We start from the raw sequence: 18429 nt of genomic DNA, 5'->3' as shown, positions 1-18429 counted from the left end.
CTCTACGGCTGCATGGCTCCAGAAGGGCATCTTCTGAGTCTGAGCGGTGCTTTCGTCTTACCAGTGATTCTTCTGCTGTGTACATTCTTTTCACTGTCAAATTTGTTTTAATTATTTACTAGTTACAATGTTTTTGCTTGTCAACATGACACTTGAAAACAAACTTTTTTTTATGGAGGTTGGGTCAGTAACATCACGTGCATGACCTGCAAGTGATCTGATTAGAGCGTTGTTGGCGTGGAATCCACACAGGTGTGCCGATGTGATGTGCATTGTGTACACGTATGCATTCAAAATACATACCAACAATAGCCACAGTCAGTCATATATTTAAGCAATAAGCCCCGAAAGCATGTGGTATATGGCCAATTTCAGCTAAGGGCTGTTCTTCCACACGACACAACACGGAGTGCCTGGATACAGCCCTTAGCTGTGGTATACTGGCCATATAGTACCAACTCATGAGGTGCCTTATTGCTATTATAAACTGGTTACCAATATAATTAGAGCAGTAAAAATAAATGTTTTGTCATACCGTGGTAGACCGTCTGATGTCATCCAATCAGCATTCAGGGCTCAAACCACCCAGTTTATAACTCTTATTAAAACCAGGTGGTAAATTATTGCGGACCTTTTTGCAAAGAGAATAAGGCATTTGGTTATTATATAATAGAATCCCAGCACAACCTTGTGGAATGTTCTTAGTTTAGAAACATTAGGCTATGTAGAACGGACAGTGTCACAGTAACAAAACAAAGAGCTTTGTCTATTCATGCCATTTGAGTATGATGCAACCTCTTGAAGACAAGCCAGATTTCAGTACAGTCATCTGCATCACAAAAATATAAAACGCAACAGGTATCAGTTTCAAAGATTTTACGGAGTTAAAGTTCATGAGGAATTCAGTCAATTGAAATAAATTCATTAGGCCCTAATCTATGGGGATCTCACATGACTGGGCAGGGGCCCTGTGGAGCCAGGCACAGCCAATCAAATGAGTTTCTCCTCCCTAAAAGAGCTTTACTACAGACAGAAATATGCCTCGGCACCCCCTCATACGACCTCACACCTCCCTAAAATCAAGTCAACTTCATCTGCCAACATGATTTAAGATGTTAAAGGCATTGTGAGAGAAATACTTTCCAAATTCAGGACTTCTGTCTAAATAAATGTCACACGTACAATGAAGACAGGTGGAGCTTTATTAATCATACTCATGAATGGTAAGTTGTTTGAAATGTTTCACGACACAGATGTAAGACATTGCAACAATATGAGTCACAATAATCAGAATTGTTCCTCATTTAACTTCCTTGCAACAACATGAATGATTAACAAGTCAGTAGTTTAGTAGATGTAGAAATAATGAACATTACATAGACTTACAAATCCATAGACAGTCAGACAAGGCACATTGGTGGGATGAACTCTATTAAGAGCAGGAAGGGCACACTTGTTTTTGGAATGGCATCGATGGGGTATCGGTTTGGGCTTTTCACTTCACTCAAGGTTTTCAAATGAAACCAAAAAAACAGGACACAGATCTTTTAAAAAAGGCAATGTAGAGGATGTCATTCACTGTGTTAAATATCTTGCCAATGTCGAGACAAAAGGGGAATTCCTTCATTACAATGACTCCATAGACAAGTGGATGGGGGAACAGGTTTCAGAATAGCCTCCAATCACATTGTGTTAGGTTACATGTGCTGCCCTAAAAGCAAACAGAAACAGAATTGTATTCCTGCCATTTGACCAAAAACAGACAGTTATCCTTTGAACCAACTAGGGGACCGAGGTGAGATGTTTTAGGCAACAAGAGTTTTACATTACACTCTGAAACGTGTGCTACTTTCAGCACCAGGTGTTACCGTAGTTGAAGCACATGACATAACTGCATATGCAATAATCTCCCAATGGATTCAACTTCACACACAGAACAGGAATTAATCCACGGGTCCCCGAGTGGTGCAGCGGTCTAAGGCACTGAATATCAGTGCTTGAGGAGCCACTAGACACCCTGGTTCCATTCCAGACGGTATCACAACTGGTCCTGATTGGTAGTCCCATGGGGCAGCACACGATTGGCCCAGCATCGTCCGGGTTTGGCCGGTGTAGGCCTTCACTGTAAATAAGAATTTGTTCTTAACCGACTTGCTTCTTTAAATAAAACGTCAAATGTATTATGTGTTATATATGTAGCTTACTCCATTCCAAGTGTGACAAAATGACAGCTGGGTTGAATTGTAGCTTATATGACCACAGCTAATGAACAGTGGTAGTGGTACTGAGACCGCTCACTGAAGAAGATCCAGGGGGGGACATGATGCAATGTTGCAAAAGCCAACAGTCACTCAGCTAAAAGCTGAGAGCTTCAGCCTAGGCAGTTCTTGCATTATACGATAAGAACAAAAAAGTCAGTCGCAATGAGGTAATCAAAGCTTTAGGAGAGCCAAGTGGAAGAGATGTGATGCAGAGTTAGTAGTCTTTAAGGTAAACCAGAGATACTGGGGAAAGGAAGATCTAGCCACAAAACCTAGTCATCTTTGTACTGTATCAATCTATTTCTTGAATGGTTTTTCTAAGGCTGTCAAAGTGCCAATAAATTCCCAAGTGATTTATTAAATCAGCAAAACCAGCTAAATATTTCCCTAAAATATCGATAAGATTGTTACTGAAAGACTTAGGTACATGACCCCCATCCAAAACCAACGATCCTCATTCTATCCAAGGAAGATGCACACAAGACAAAATCCCCACTAACGTGATTTAGCTCTATGCTTCCTCATTCATTCCACTCCCAACCCACACAAAAACTAACATTAAAAAAAAAAGACCAATCAATAAAGATAAAAAGCTATAATATAAATTCACTCTTAAGTAACAAGGATCTTAAGCCACATTGCTTTCCAAGATGTTATATTACAATATCGATGTTCAAAAGTTTGATACTTTTTTTGTAGTTCTATTTACAAATTTCACAGTGATCTTGGTACATTCTGCTGAATAACCAATAACAGGAATTTCTGCCATACCATTCCTCTTTCTATATATAGACAATACCTTGACACAAACAAACAAGGATGCTTCCTGACGTCAAACACCGACTGCTGCAAACACTGACAGCTGCAACGCAGAGGGACAGTCTCTAAAATACAATGGCTGCGTTGGTGTTAGCATTAGGTGGAGGGAGGTTCAACCATTGCTAGAGCCATCATAGGAAAGTGTGCAAGTACACTATTTTAAGAGAAGAATGGGAGATGCAACCAAAGGCGTGAAGGGGCGGCTATGAAGGGAACCAGAGATGGCCGATCGAGGGTTCAAGTGAAAAGATCACGCCTGTCTTTGGGGTATGCAGCATTCCATCTCCAGCACCTCGGGCCAGCCCTCGTACTTGTTGGTGTCGGCGTGGTTCTTTATGTGCTGTAGAGGCAGAGACAGAGGTTTTGGATTAGACCCAATGTCAGCATCCCAAATGGCAGCCTATTCCCTATATAGTGCAAGTGTTTTGTGCACTACAAAGGGAAAAGGACACCATTTGGGAAGCACATTGCTTGGCCCCTCTTGTCTGATAAGGCTGTGTGTGTACCGGCACAGCGATCACAAACAATGTCCCAAGAACACATAAGGGAGGATGGAAAGTCATTATTGAAGGAGTGCCTGTTCACTCTGGGACAACATGTTCAAGGGTCAGATGGAAATGTAAAAAGACAGTATTCTCAAAATTGGCTTCTCTGGTAAAACTCAGATAATGAAATCAATAGTTCAGGACTGTAAAGAACGAAAACTAAATCATGGAGCGGCTGTGTTTACATATCTTATAGAGCAAGTTTTTTGTTTATAAACAAATGTCACGTTCGAGTGTATTCTCGCGTCAAAGTGCCCTGCTGCAAGACAGTTATACTCTGATGTCGGGACCTTGACAAACTGAACAGCGAGTGATGACCATGAACACCAGACTGAAGGCTATAGCTATGCTCAACAAGTAGATTATTGTTCTGGCTTCATCTAGCTCCATTTGGGATATTTCACCTTGCCTCGCTAGATAATCAACCCTCCGATGACATCTGAGACGTTGTAGACCAGGGGTGTTCAACTCTCAACCTACAAGGTCCGGAGTTGGTTCTGGTTCTGTTCTACCTGATAATTAATTACACACACTGTGTCCTGGGTCTAAATCAGTCCCTGATTAGAGGGGAACAATGAACAAAATGCAGTGGGACTGGCTTGGAGGTCCAGAGTTGAGTCTGAGGGTTGTTGATGAGGACATCCAGGTGCAGTTTTACAAGTTATTGTATCAACTCCAATATAAAACATGCCCATTTCTGAAGCAGAACAGCGCGCACAACTCTTTATGACAGGGCTGGGAAATGAATCTGTATCATGATAAATGGTGTGTTCTAGGTACTATATTTCTATAGACAAAGTTCTCTCAGTTGTGCAAGTCCCGTTGTGAACAGACCAAAAAGAAAAAATGTGAATCAACCAGGTTAAGGAGGATAAAGATTTAAAAGCGTGTGTGTGTGTGTGGGGGGGGGGGGGTTGAAGTTACCTGCTCAAAGGGACTCTTGGTCTTGATCCCTTTGCCTCCCACAAAGATCCAGTTGTCCCTGAAACCTAATGTGCTGATACTGGAACTGCCAAGTTCACCAATCATCTTCTTGGACTCGTCGTTCAGCCTGTGGACCACACAGCAGGGTCGTATTCATGTGTGCACACCGTGGCAAAATGTTTCAACACAAAATAAAACGTTTCTTATTGGACAAGTTCAGGTAGTCCCTCACCATTTCTGTCCGTTTGCTAGTGAATACACGGCTAGAATGTCATTGAGAGTCTGTAGACTAGACACTTAAATATCTCTACCTACCACTCTTTCCTTTACTTGAACCTTTGCTCTTAGTCACCATTGTTATACATCAGTAATTGGTGACTCCTTTAATATCAGCAGTTAGGGCGAAATTCATTTACATTTCCCCGCAGTCAGTTAACGGGTTTATTTATGTGATAGTCGTTTGTCAATTCTACAAGGGTTCAATTCAGTCCCTGGAGGAACGAAACAGATTGATCAAGACACTTAACTGAAGTATTTGCCTAAGCTTAAAATTCTAATCTAAGAGTTCACGGAGAAGTTAAATGCTGAATGTGCATCTTTTCTTCAGATCGGAACACCTACTTGGAGGCCGAATCGTCAAACGTGGCCATCATCACTACTGTTCCTTCTTCAATAGTCTTCAGGAATGTGATGAGCGTGTGGACATCTGCACACACAACAAATACACAGGTACAAGACTGGTCTGCCTGGTCCGCCTGCCTAGTCAAGAGGCACTCCATGACACGGAAACACAGGAAATCTAACTGAAACTAAGGCCTCACCTCCCGCCCACATGTCAAAGTAGTCTGACTTGATGAGGTCCCCTGTCTTTCCTGTGGAGAACAAACAACTTGTTCACGACAAGCTAATGTACGATCACAGGCTAACTCCTATCCTGAATAATGAATTATAGTACATTCAATGACAATGGAAAGTACTGTTTACACTGAGTGTACAAAACATTAAGAACACCTCTTTCCGTGACACTGACCAGGTGAATGCTATGATCCCTTATTGATGTCACCTGTTAAATCAAATTCAATCAGGGTAGACAGGTCAAATAAGGATTTTTAAGCCTTGAGACATGGATTGCGTATGTTTGCCATTTAGAAGGTGAATTGGCAAGAGAAAACTATTTAAATGCCTTTGAACGGGGTATGATAGTAAGTGCCAGGCACAGCGATTTGCCCCGTCAAATTGAGGCTGTTCTGAGGGCAAAAGGGGGTGCAACTCAATATCAGGAATTGTGTTCTTAATGTTTTGTACACTCAGTGTATATGAACAGCGGTATGGACGGGTTAGTATTGAAGTAGTTAACCAAGGCAGGGATGGGCAACTACACGGCTACGGAAGGGATGATACCGAGCGTCTCAATTTCCAGTAGCACAAAAGTACGGTCGAATGCCAGAAAATATCACAAGGAGCCACCCCTTTTGTGACGAAAAACAACATGCGCTACACACCTTCCGTCTCTGTAGTGTGTGAATTTAGCTTCAGCCAGAGATTAAGGGGTGTCGCATGCAGACACGACAAAGGTTTTTCTGAAGGCCTAAATTTAGAATCCCAGAGGAAGATTATTAATCCTATCTATTGAGAGATGTATTCAAAACAATAGCCTTTGAAACTAAGTGATTCCTCCTCGGAATTCCATGCAAGATCAGGCAATAGATTGATATGCACAGTTACAACACTGGAAAACACCTGTAACCAAACTCACCAAACACATTCCCCAGATTGAAGTCCATGTTAATTTCCAGCAGCTGGAATGCAAGGAAAACTGCCAGGAAAAAGACAGAAATCAATGCAGCCAACTCCAAGATGCCTGACGGAAATAAGATACATAGATCAAAGAGAGAGAATGAAGAGATCAATAGACAGCGGGAGAGAGGAGAGAGGAAATGAAACACTATTTCAACACCATGTCTAATGTGTGTGTCAGATAAGGTCTCTGATGCTAACAGAGAAATTAAATGTGCTTGGTGACCTGAACATTGACTGGTTATCTAGTTGTCCTCTCGAGAGGATGCTTATTACTGTGACCCAGGTTATCACTCAACCAACTAGAGTTTAAACCAAGTGTTGGATCTGTGACATCCACTTGTATTGATCAGATCTTCACCACTGCTGCAGAGCTTTGCTCCAAAGCAATATCAGTTCCCATTGGCTAGTGACCATAACATTGTGGCAATAATAAGAAAAGCCAGAAGTACCAAAGGCAGGGTCTAAAGCCATTTATAACAGATCTTACAAAATGTTCTCAGGACTCTTGTTTAAGATGAAAAACATTTGTTGGCCTGATGTGTATGAGGAGAAACCAGATGCATCACTTGGAGTATTTGTAAAATTATTCTTGCAAATTGTTGACAAGCATGTACCTGTTAAGAAACTGAGAACTGTTAGAGCCCCCTGGGTCGATGAACTGAAAAGTGGTATGGTTCAAAGAAAAGGGGGGAAAAAGGACAAACAATTCAGGCTGCTCAGGTGATTGGTTGACATACTGTCAATTGAGACATTTTTTTAAATTTTTTTATAAGAATATTACTAACAACAAGATAATTTACATTAAAAATACATTTGGATCACCTTAAGTTATATTATGGACAGAAAACCCAATTAAATCTACATCGTTCATTGATGTTGATGGGCCATTTTAGCAAAACCTTTTGATATGGCAAAATCATTTCAATGACAATTTCACCGGTAAAGAAGACAAACATTAGTTAGTTAAAACATTGAACCACCATATGTGCATTGAAGATCTAATAATGAAAGAGCAGGAATGCCGTTTTGAATTTGGTCAAGTTAGTGTGGAATAGGTGGAAAAACAGTTAGCATCCATCAATGATAAGCCACCAAGTATAGACAACCTAGATGGGAAACTACTGAGAATGGTAAGACTGTATTGCCACCCCAAGTAACCATGTCTTTAACCAGGATTGTGTCCACAGGTGTGGAAGAAAGCTAAAGTAATTCCACTACCTACATATAGTAAAGCACCCTTTGCTGCCTCTAACATCCACCCAGTCAGTGTGCTGCCTGTTTTCAGTAAACTGATGGAGAACTGCGTTTAACAAATGCAATGCTATTTTATAATGACTTTCAGCATGCGTATAGGGAAAGGCACTCAACTTGTACTGCACTGACTCATGACTGGCTAAAATAAATTGATTAGATGATAGTTGGAGCTGTATTGTTCGGTTTCAGTGAAGCCTTGTGTTATTGATCATCATTTCTTATTGAAAAAAACTCCCTTGGAATGGCTTTACGTCCCCTGCCATCACACGGTTGGAGAGTTACTTATCCAACAGAACCAAGAGTGTTCTTCAATGGAAGCTTCTCCAACATCAGATATGTGCAGTAGTATCCCTCAGGACAGTTTCCTTGGGCTGTTACTCCTCTCTATTTTTACAAATGATTTGTCACTTGTCTTACAAGAAGTTAGATTTACTACGTATGCTGATTGCACACATCACCATCTACAGCCAATGAGCTCACAGAGTCTCTTAGCAAGGACATACAGTCAGTGTCAGAATGGGAAATTACAATAATCTGGTGTTAAATTCATCTGAAAACAAAAAAGCATTATATTTGGTTCAAAGCATTCTCTTAGACCTAAACTGGAGATGGTTGTGAACATTTGTAGAGAAATCCTGCACGGAGCCTTCACCGTGGGCTGCCCCTTTAAGAGCACAGCAGCAGTCAGGAGGGAGACAATAACAATGGCTCTTCTGGCTCTGTATGGAGGCTCTCGGTCAGCGTGGCAGTTTTGACAGTGTGTTTAACTCCTGGCAGAAGTCCTGTTTATTTTCAGCGTGATTAGTTTGTAAAGTGTTGAAGTTAATCGCCGGTGTTAACGCTCTAGGTCGTGTTTGGAATCTTTGGGGCCCGCTCCTGTCATTGACCGAATGGATTAGTAGCAACAGTGTTGCGAAGCTTTGACAAACAAACCATCAGGTGTATCAGACTGACAGACTGCAAGCCTGAAGTCAACACTAATTCTCCCTCTATCGCTCCAGCAAACGTATTGTTTCCCACTGCGCTTCCCTTGGCAAACGTATTGTTTCCCACTGCGCTTCCCTTGGCAAACGTATTGTTTCCCACTGCGCTTCCCTTGGCAAACGTATTGTTTCCCACTGCGCTTCCCTTGGCAAACGTATTGTTTCCCACTGCGCTTCCCTTGGCAAACGTATTGTTTCCCACTGCGCTTCCCTTGGCAAACGTATTGTTTCCCACTGCGCTTCCCTTGGCAAACGTATTGTTTCCCACTGCGCTTCCCTTGGCAAACGTATTGTTTCCCACTGCGCTTCCCTTGGCAAACGTATTGTTTCCCACTGCGCTTCCCTTTGCAAACATATGTTTCCCACTGCGCTTCCCTTTGATGCTCAGTGTCGCTGGACTATTATTGCCCTGCCGGATGGATTTGGGTTGACATTTTAGTTCATTTATTATTTCACCTTTATTTAACCAGGTAAGCTAGTTGAGAACAAGTTCCCATTTACAACTGTGACCTGGCCAAGATAAAGCAAAGCAGTGCGACACAAACAACAACAGAGTTACACATGGAATAAACAAGCGTACAGTCAATAACACAATAGAAAAAAAAGAGTCTATATACAGTGTGTGCAAGTGGCGAGAGGAGGTAAGGCAATAAATAGGCCATAGTAGCGAAGTAATTACAATTTAGCAGATTAACACTGGAGTGATAAATGAGCAGATGATGATGTGCAAGTAGAAATACTGGTGTGCAAAAGAGCAGAAAAGTAAATAAAAACCATATGGGGATGAGGTAGATAGATGGGCTATTTACAGATGGACTATGCACAGCTGCAGCGATCAGTTAGCTGATGTATAAAGTTAGTGAGGGAAATATAAGTCTCCAGCTTCAGTGATTTTTGCATTTCGTTCCAGTCACTGGCAGCAGAGAACTGGAAGGAAAGGCAGCCAAAGGAGATGTTGGATTTGGAGATGACCAGTGAGATATACCTGCTGGAGCGCGTGCTACGGGTGGGTGTTGTTATCGTGACCAGTGAGCTGAGATAAGGCGGAGCTTTACCTAGCATAGACTTATAGATGACCTGGAACCAGTGGATCTGGCGACGAATATGTAGTGAGGGCCAGCCGACTAGAGCATACAGGTCACAGTGGTGGGTGGTATAAGGTGATTTGGTAACAAAACGGATGGCACTGTGATAGACTGCATCCGGTTTGCTGAGTAGAGTATTGGAAGCTATTTTGTAGATGACATCGCCAAAGTCGAGGATCGGTAGGATGGTCAGTTTTACTAGGGTAAGTTTGGCGGCGTGAGTAAAGGAGGCTTTGTTGCGAAATAGGAAGCCGATTCTAGATTTAATTTTGGATTGGAGATGTTTAATATGTGTCTGGAAGGAGAGTTTACAGTCTAGCCAGACACCTAGGTATTTATAGTTGTCCACATATTCTAGGTCAGAACCGTCCAGGGTAGTGATGCTAGTCGGGCGGGCGGGTGCGGGTGCGGCCAGCGAACGGTTGAAAAGCATGCATTTGGTTTTACTAGCGTTTAAGAGCAGTTGGAGGCCACGGAAGGAGAGTTGTATGGCATTGAAGCTCATTTGGAGGTTAGTTAACACAGTGTCCAAAGAAGGGCCAGATGTATACAGAATGGTGAGGTCAAAGTGAGGTTGTGTGAGAGTTTATTGTTTATTATTGCTTGAACTGTATTGATTTTGTGGGGGACTATTGACATTTAGCAGAGAATATTTTTGGACATTTCAAAGCCTTTGTCTTTGAACACACCCCACAAACCCATTTATATCCCCCCCCACTGGGTCGTAATACAGAACATTGCAAGTTCTCTAAGGTTTATCACTGGATTCTTTGTCATCAATTGTTTGTATGAAGTGGCCTTTGAATTGCTCTGCCATTATTCTAGTACGAGGTATTGTTGGTGGGGTTACTAGTGCTGCTCTCTCCTATTCTTCTTTTCAGAAGGGTTAATACCTACCTGGCGCCAGAACAACATCTTTATCCCTCTCTAACAATACTGCTACACATTGAAGAAGCTCAACTCCTAGGAGTAACATTGGATGGTCAGTTGTCATTGCCAAGTCACATACAAAGTTTTTGTGAAGATGGTGAGCGGTACAGTATGTATGTTGTGGTGTGTTCTGCGTTTTTGACACAAAGCTCAACTGTACCAGGCTTTGATCTTGTCCCATTATATGGTCAGGTGCAACAAAGAAAGACCTAGCAAAGCTGCAGCTGGCTGTAAACAAAAGCCTTGCCTTTAACTGCACACACACGACATGAAAGTCTTTCATGGTTGAGGAGAAACAGACTACTTCTAGTCTAAGAAAAATGTGTTTTTTTGAAAATGCCTAACCATTTGCATACACTTCAAAACATACATACCCCAGACACACCACTATGGGTTTCTCCACGGTACCCAAACCAAAAACACATTTAGTGTGTCGCTCAGTTATGTATAGAAACATGAAATCGTGGAATGCTCTGCAACCAGAGGTTACTTAAGATCACATTTAGAAACATATTGTATCACAGCACCTCTCCTCTTTCTGAAGGTCTCATTTAACTGTATTGTACATACGAATGTATATATGAAGTGTGTAAATAGTATTTGATGTCTATTGGAGTCTTTCTTCCACACACACACCTCTTATTTCTATATTAAAGTAATATCTTATGTTGTTCTTGTCTATTACCGTTCTGTATTTTGTAATGTATGTTGTGTGGACCCCAGGAAGAATAGCAGCTACATGAGCAGTAGCTAATGGGGTCCCTAATAAACTAAACAAGTAGGCTATAGGCATAGCTATGTTGTCCAGTGATTAAGAATATGATTTGTAGACAGAATAGCCAAGATAAACAATTGTCACACACTGACCCAAGTAAATGTGATAAAAGTTATGCTGTCAGAAATACAGGTACCTATTATAGCAAAACCTACCTCCAGCTCTCATGTTGGTCCCAAGAATCTGCAGTGAGTACAAAACAATGTATGCCCCTGTTGAAAGACAAAGCAACATGTCAATATTCTCCAGTGTGGAGAGACATACAGAGGGAGAGACAGTGGTTCGACAGTAAGGTTGACTAGCTAGTTAACTTTGGCTGGTTGAGTATGATCATGTCACACTACTACTTGGACATTAGCCTTTCCTCCTGGGTCCTGGGTCCTGTGTGGCTCAGTCGGTAGAGCATGGCGCTTGCAACGCCAAGCGTCGTGGGTTCGATTCCCGCTGGGGCCACCCATATGTAAAAGTAGTGGCCCCAGCCGACTTGTAAGTCGCTTTGGACAAAAGCGTCTGCTAAATGGGATATATTTAAAACATGACTCACTTTGGCATCTAACTGAGAACAAGGAAGAGCGGTAGTTCATAATGGGATGGCTAAATAAATATTGCCAGAAATACATCCACAGCTAGAGGGCTGTCCTACGAAGAGGCAAATTTGGTCAACCAGTCATACGAATGCATCTCACCTTTCAGCCAGGTAAATGTCCACAGAACGAAACATGCTCCAGGGAAGGCTAAACTCCCTGCTAACTCCACTAACTCCTGAATGAAATGATTGAGCCACGAGTTGAGGACCAATGAAATTAGATTTACTTCCTCTTGGAAAGATTGCATCATCTTCCCGTTCATTTGACGAAGACGACTGAAAATATTTGATTAAATGACTTAATCAAAATAAATATTGATAGGAGTGGGGGGAAGGAGTGCTTGTGCATTAATCAGCACACCAAAGACGGCATTAACGATAACAAAATAAAGACAACAATTCTAAAAGCCTATTTAACACCACAGCCTGCTGAATGTGCAAGATAACTTTTCTTTCATTTTGATGTAAAATGTTACACTGTGAAGCTAACTGAAACTAAGGATCCTGGGACTGAACACCTTCTGCAACTGGATCCTGGACTTCCTGACAGGCCGCCCCCCCGAAGTGGTGAGGGTAGGCAACAACACATCCCCCACGCTGACCGTCAATACTGGGGCCCATTAGGGGTGAGTGCTTAGTGCCCTCCTGTACTCCCTGTTCAACCACGACTCCAACACAGTCATTAAGTTTGCTGATGACACGATGGTGGTATGCCTGATCACCCACGACGATGAGAAAGCATTTCGGGGGGTCAGAGACCAGTTGAGAGAAAAGTGGGAAACTCAAGTGTTTAATATACAGCGTGATTCATTTATGTCCGTGCCTGTGAAATATGAAGCAGGGCTTTCGAGACAGAGCTAATTGGAGGAGTTTGTTTTTGAGCAATTTTAAGAGGCTTGTTCTGACAATGTCAATGGGTAGAGCATTAGGACATTCATTAGCATCTTTGAGAGGACTTGATCAAGAATACCTGGTATTGGTGAAAATATGTAACCATTGTCTAAAGTGTCATAATGTTGGGTCCAACACAGCAAAAGTAATAAACAATAAGCAATGTTGAGTAACTGATGGAAGCTGATTAACACACTATGCAGGCGTGTTTAAGGTCAGGAGAGCAGACAATGTTGAGGGACTGATGGAAGCTGATTAACACACTATGCAGGCGTGTTTAAGGTCAGGAGAGCAGACAATGTTGAGGGACTGATGGAAGCTGATTAACACACTATGCAGGCGTGTTTAAGGTCAGGAGAGCAGACAATGTTGAGGGACTGATGGAAGCTGATTAACACACTATGCAGGCGTGTTTAAGGTCAGGAGAGCAGACAATGTTGAGGGACTGATGGAAGCTGATTAACACACTATGCAGGCGTGTTTAAGGTCAGGAGAGCAGACAATGTTGAGGGACTGATGGAAGCTGATTAACACACTATGCAGGCGTGTTTAAGGTCAGGAAAGCAAACAATGTTGAGGGACTGATGGAAGCTGATTAACACACTATGCAGGCGTGTTTAAGGTCAGGAGAGCAGACAATGTTGAGGGACTGGTGGAAGCTGATTAACACACTATGCAGGCGTGTTTAAGGTCAGGAGAGCAGACAATGATTTTTATTTTTTATTATTCATTATTTTACCAGGTAAGTTGACTGAGAACACATTCTCATTTACAGCAACGACCTGGGGAATAGTTACAGGGGAGATTGTAATTGTAAACTGGGGATTATTAGGTGACCGTGATGGTTTGAGGGCCAGATTGGAAATTTAGCCAGGACACCAGGGTTAACACCTCTACTCTTACAATAAGTGCCATGGGATCTTTAGTGACCACAGAGAGTCAGGACACCTGTTTAACGTCCCATCCAGAAAGACAGCACCCTACACAGGGTAGTGTCCCCAATCACTGCCCTGGGGCATTGGGATATTTTTTTTAGACCAGAGGAAATAGTGTCTCCTACGGCCCTCCAACACCACTTCCAGCAGCATCTGGTCTCCCATCCAGGGACTGACCAGGACCAAGCCTGCTTCAGAAGCAAGCCAGCAGTGGTATGCAGGGTGGTATGCTGCTGGCTTAAATGCGAGAAATCCCATTAACGGGCTCCGAGGTACCGTGTGAATTCCATCTTCTTTTTGACTCTGTGCTAATAGCAGCATGCGTGGTCGGGTTATATACAACCTGTCATGTATTTATCTATACTGAGGCTTTTGCATTGGGAGGGGAATGAGAGGTAATGACAGTAAGATGAAGCAGAGATAAGACCTCCCTAAGTGATTTCTGTCACGATCACCCTCTCTGCTCCCACCTGTCCTGTCTTGACATTGCCTCTGAAAGCCTTAGTGTCTGTGTGCTGTGCATTGGGAATCTGATGCTTGGATCAAGGTTGTATTCCGTGGATTAGCATCCTTCAGCCAGTTTCATTTCTAGTCACACATCACAGGGCTTTGGGCTGGAGATTACTGCAAGGAAATGTTGTCACCCACTTGTCTGGCATGTGGCACATTTTGTTCCTCGCTTATCTGACACAGTTGAAGTTGTCTCTTTACAAGTGTTAGACAGATTCTACTGCAGGTGAATGACCACAGAGAACCTTCATACATTAATGATTCTTGAACCACAATTCCCACAACCCACTGTGAGGAAGCTACACAGGTTGCAAGTGTGTCCTGGATTGTACCTGGCGGTAAGAAAATGAGTCAAGTCAAGCTACAGAACAAAAGGTGCGGTTCAGAGACAGCTTGACCCTGCTGAAAAACTGCCAAGTAATGTGAACAGGGTAGTATGGTTAAACTATAGCACATTTCCCTAGACATATTCCTATGTGTTATCTTGGCCAGGTCGCAATTGTAAAGCCGGCGCGAGATATGGTTCAGAAAACATAGCTGAAAACAGGGATGGGAAATGCCTTGTAGTCCAAATTGTCATACCAAGAAGATTGAATGACTGCTATGTTGTTCTCATGCGAGTTAGCAGAACAGCCATTTTGGAACAATTCGGATTGAGGGTGCTAGCTACGTTTTCTAAACCTTCTCACACTGGCTCCAGTCTTAATCTACACCGGAAGTTACACATTTCAACTTTAATCTACATAGGAAGCCTGTCCGACCCTGGTACAGTTTAAACAATCGGGTCAGATCTGCTGGCTACACAATTAGTTATGTGTTAATAGTGTTTGGCTAACAGTAGTCAGCTAACTGTGCAAACTAGACACATGCATTTTTCCGAATAAATTATCGTCCCCAAATAAGTAACGTTAAGGTATGGTTAGATTTAGCCATAACTAGTTACAGCGATTCCCAAATTAGTTCGATTCCGTTAACAGGAGCTAGGTAGCCAACCCCTAGTCAAAATAGTTAGATGAACCTGATTGCCCCAACAGCAAATCGATTTAATTGGCAAGAGCTAAAAATATTATTTTTTTAAACAGCGAACGTTAGCAAGATAGCTGGCAACTTTACCTGAGAAACGCCACGGTTACAAGCCTTGCCTCTACGATGACATACTCTTCTTCCCTGTTTTGTTGAAAATCGCTATTTACTCTTGTGGTACTTCAATAATCTCATAGACATAAAGGACGACCATACATTATTCTTCACCGCCACCTACTGTACTGGAGTGTGAGGCCATTCTATTCATCTTTAACCTGTTGAAACTCTATGGGCGCAATTTCATTTTTGGATGAAAAACGTTCCCGTTTTAAACAAGATATTTTGTCACAAAAAGATGCTCGACTATGCATATAATTGATAGCTTTCGAAAGAAAACACTCTGACGTGTCCAGAACTGCAAAGATATTTTCTGTGCGTGCCCTAGAACGTGAGCTTCAGGCAAAACCAAGATGAGACGGCATCCAGGAAATGAGCAGGATTTTTGAGGCTCTGTTTTCCATTGTCTCCTTATATGGCTGTGAATGCGAGAGGAGTAAGTCTGCCCTTTCTGTCGTTTCCCCAAGGTGTCTGCAGCATTGTGACGTATTTGTAGGCATATCATTGGAAGATTGACCATAAGAGACCACATTTACCAGGTGTCCACCCAGTGTCCTGCGCCGAAATTGGTGCGCAAAAGTCAGCTGCAAGTATTTTTCCACAGAATTCAGAGGAGAATGCAGGCTTCCACGAACGATATATCAATGAAGAGATATGTGAAAAAACACCTTGAGGATTGATTCCAAACAACGTTTGCCATGTTTCGGTCGATATTATGGAGTTAATTCGGAAAAAGTTTGACGTTGTAGGTGACTGAATTTTCGGTTCGTTTCGGTAGCCAAATGTGATGTACAAAACGGAACGATTTCTCCTACACACAGACGCTTTCAGGAAAAACTGCGCATTTGGTATGTAACTGAGAGTCTCCTCATTGAAAACATCCGAAGCTCTTCAAAGGTAAATGATTTTATTTATTTGGTTATCTGGTTTTTGTGAAAATGTTGCCTGCTAAATGCTACTCAAAATGCTAAGCTAGCTTAGCATACTCTAACATAAATTAGTCAATTGCTATGGTTCAAAAGCATATTTAGAAAATCTGAGATGACAGTGTTGTTAAGAAAAGGCTAAGCTTGAGAGCAGGCGCATTATTTTCATTTTATTTGCGATTTTCAGAAATCGTTAACGTTGCGTTATGCTAATGAGCCTGAGGCTTTAGTCACGATCCCGGATCCGGGATGGGGAGTTTCAACAGGTTAAATCATAGCGGTCAAATAAACGTTCAAGGTGCATACTGCTACGTACTGTCCTGAAGTTTGAGATGAATCACGGTCTACCTAGAAAATAAAAAACAAATCAATAGCTGCTGAAACCTATCCCATGCCCCCGAATCCATTCAACGATATCTATAACATGCTGAAACAATCCACCATTAGAATGATTCAGCATGTCAACAACATTGAAATAAGAGAATGCTATCTGTACTGTTCCACCCAAAACCTTCTCAAACCTCAGCAGCACTGATAAACTTTCACTTCTTTGACCCTCTTTCCTGCTGAGCAAACTTTTGGCCTCAATCACTCTGCCTCCCTTCACATTTTCTTTAATATCAACTATGGACGTAGATATTGGGGCTCCAGTGATGACTCCCCTTAACCTAGCATAAGCCCCAGGGATATGGCTTTTAAGATTCATCCCATTAAGCTTTTCCATTTGCAGAATCTTGCCTTTCTGAGCCTGGCTACCACAAAATATTAGCAATTTACCTTTCCAATGAACCGGGATAGCTTGACTTCACCTATCTCTTTCTCCAAGGCATTGGTTAGTCAGATAGGGTGTAAATGAGGTCCTGTGGTCTCATCAAACACCATCACCACTTTCCACTCTGACACATTATGACTCTTGCTTCCAACCTTGGCCATCTTCATGCTTTCTATCCTAGACGCTCCACTGCTTTCTGTATCATGATCACTCTTCTTCCTGTGTTTCTTCACTACATCCACGCTACTCGCTGCCATTTACAACCTGAACACGGCCACCTGTTCCTCTTATCTAGCTCTGTGTTTCCACCTACTGTTCTGCAGTTTGAGTTTTATAACCACGGGAAGCCCCTGATAAATCGAAATAAAAAGTAATAGTATATTTTATTTTACAAAATTATTGAACTAGGCCTTTATTACTCCTGTATTAGCAGAGAAAAATATCCTCAGTTCAAGTCCTGCAAATAGAGCAACAAAGCTCATATTTGTGTAAATTGTAATCTGTTGGTGTCACTGAATAGGCTGATACCATATTTCATGGACCCAAGATCCATAGGTAAGGTTGTACATTGCAATATGAATGCCCAATACATACAATAAGCTGAATAGTGAGGGGATTTCCGACATTTAAAGTTCTGTAATAAGAGCTAAGACGCTAGTATTTGTGTAAACTCTTTAAGCAATGTAATCTGTAGGTGTCACTCATTAGGCTGATACCCCATTTCATGGACCCAAGATCCATAGGTAAGGCTCTACATTGCAATGTAAGTATGCCTCCAATGCAATTCTGAAGTCTATATACATCCACAGTGCGATTTCAACTGAATTGTATGTTTTGTGTTAAATTGTCTTTTGTTAAATGTATATACCAACATTATAAAACATCCTTGTTTACCATTATCTAGTCCAATTGTGGCATAATTCCACTATTTTCATAGTGGAATCAGTTTCAATGGGGGACTTTTATTTTGAAGGCAAACAGCCAATTTCACTTTTGTTGCTAGTGCTGTTGTTCATGACACACACTCGAAGTCACATCAGCTCTAAAGGAGGGGCAAAGCATAGACACAAGACTGTGACAAAGACCCTTCGGGAGAAGATATGCTGCACAGCGCCCTCTTGTGTGGGGAGAGTAGTTGAATGAAAAGTGCCTCCTTCCTCCTGCACCTGGCAATCATTGATTATTATTACAAGATTGGACAAGTAAATGCAAGGGCACCATCACGTGGCTTTTACCTTTCCAATGATTTCTAATCAGCGAGGAAGGAATGATGCACCTTTAAAGAATGCAAAC

At 42.0% G+C, this 18429-nt stretch overlaps 1 protein-coding gene across 1 annotated transcript; it reads right to left on the bottom strand.

Moving 5' to 3' along the window:
* Positions 1-1179: 1179 nt before the first annotated feature.
* LOC135515281 (protein FAM3C-like) lies at positions 1180-15466 on the bottom strand. The gene is made up of 7 exons (XM_064938974.1): positions 15412-15466; positions 11532-11588; positions 6306-6365; positions 5371-5421; positions 5171-5255; positions 4550-4676; positions 1180-3420 (listed from the first exon to the last, which is right to left on the bottom strand). Exons 2-7 carry the CDS (start codon positions 11542-11544, stop codon positions 3331-3333), a joined length of 426 nt encoding a protein of 141 aa, XP_064795046.1. The 5' UTR covers positions 11545-11588; positions 15412-15466; the 3' UTR covers positions 1180-3330.
* Positions 15467-18429: the final 2963 nt, after the last annotated feature.

This window comes from Oncorhynchus masou, chromosome 27 (genome assembly GCF_036934945.1).
Source record: "Oncorhynchus masou masou isolate Uvic2021 chromosome 27, UVic_Omas_1.1, whole genome shotgun sequence".
Classification (NCBI taxonomy): Eukaryota; Metazoa; Chordata; class Actinopteri; order Salmoniformes; family Salmonidae; genus Oncorhynchus; species Oncorhynchus masou.
This window is presented reverse-complemented; position numbering and strand designations above follow the sequence as displayed.

What these genes read in the sequence shown, in the direction of transcription:
- LOC135515281 (XM_064938974.1), bottom strand. An exon ending in CTTTGACATGTGGGCGGGAG is followed by an intron (nt 5,256 to 5,370) that starts GTGAGGCCTTAG and finishes TTGTGTGTGCAG; the next exon opens with ATGTCCACACGCTCATCACA. An exon ending in TTTGACGATTCGGCCTCCAA is followed by an intron (nt 4,677 to 5,170) that starts GTAGGTGTTCCG and finishes TGTGGTCCACAG; the next exon opens with GCTGAACGACGAGTCCAAGA.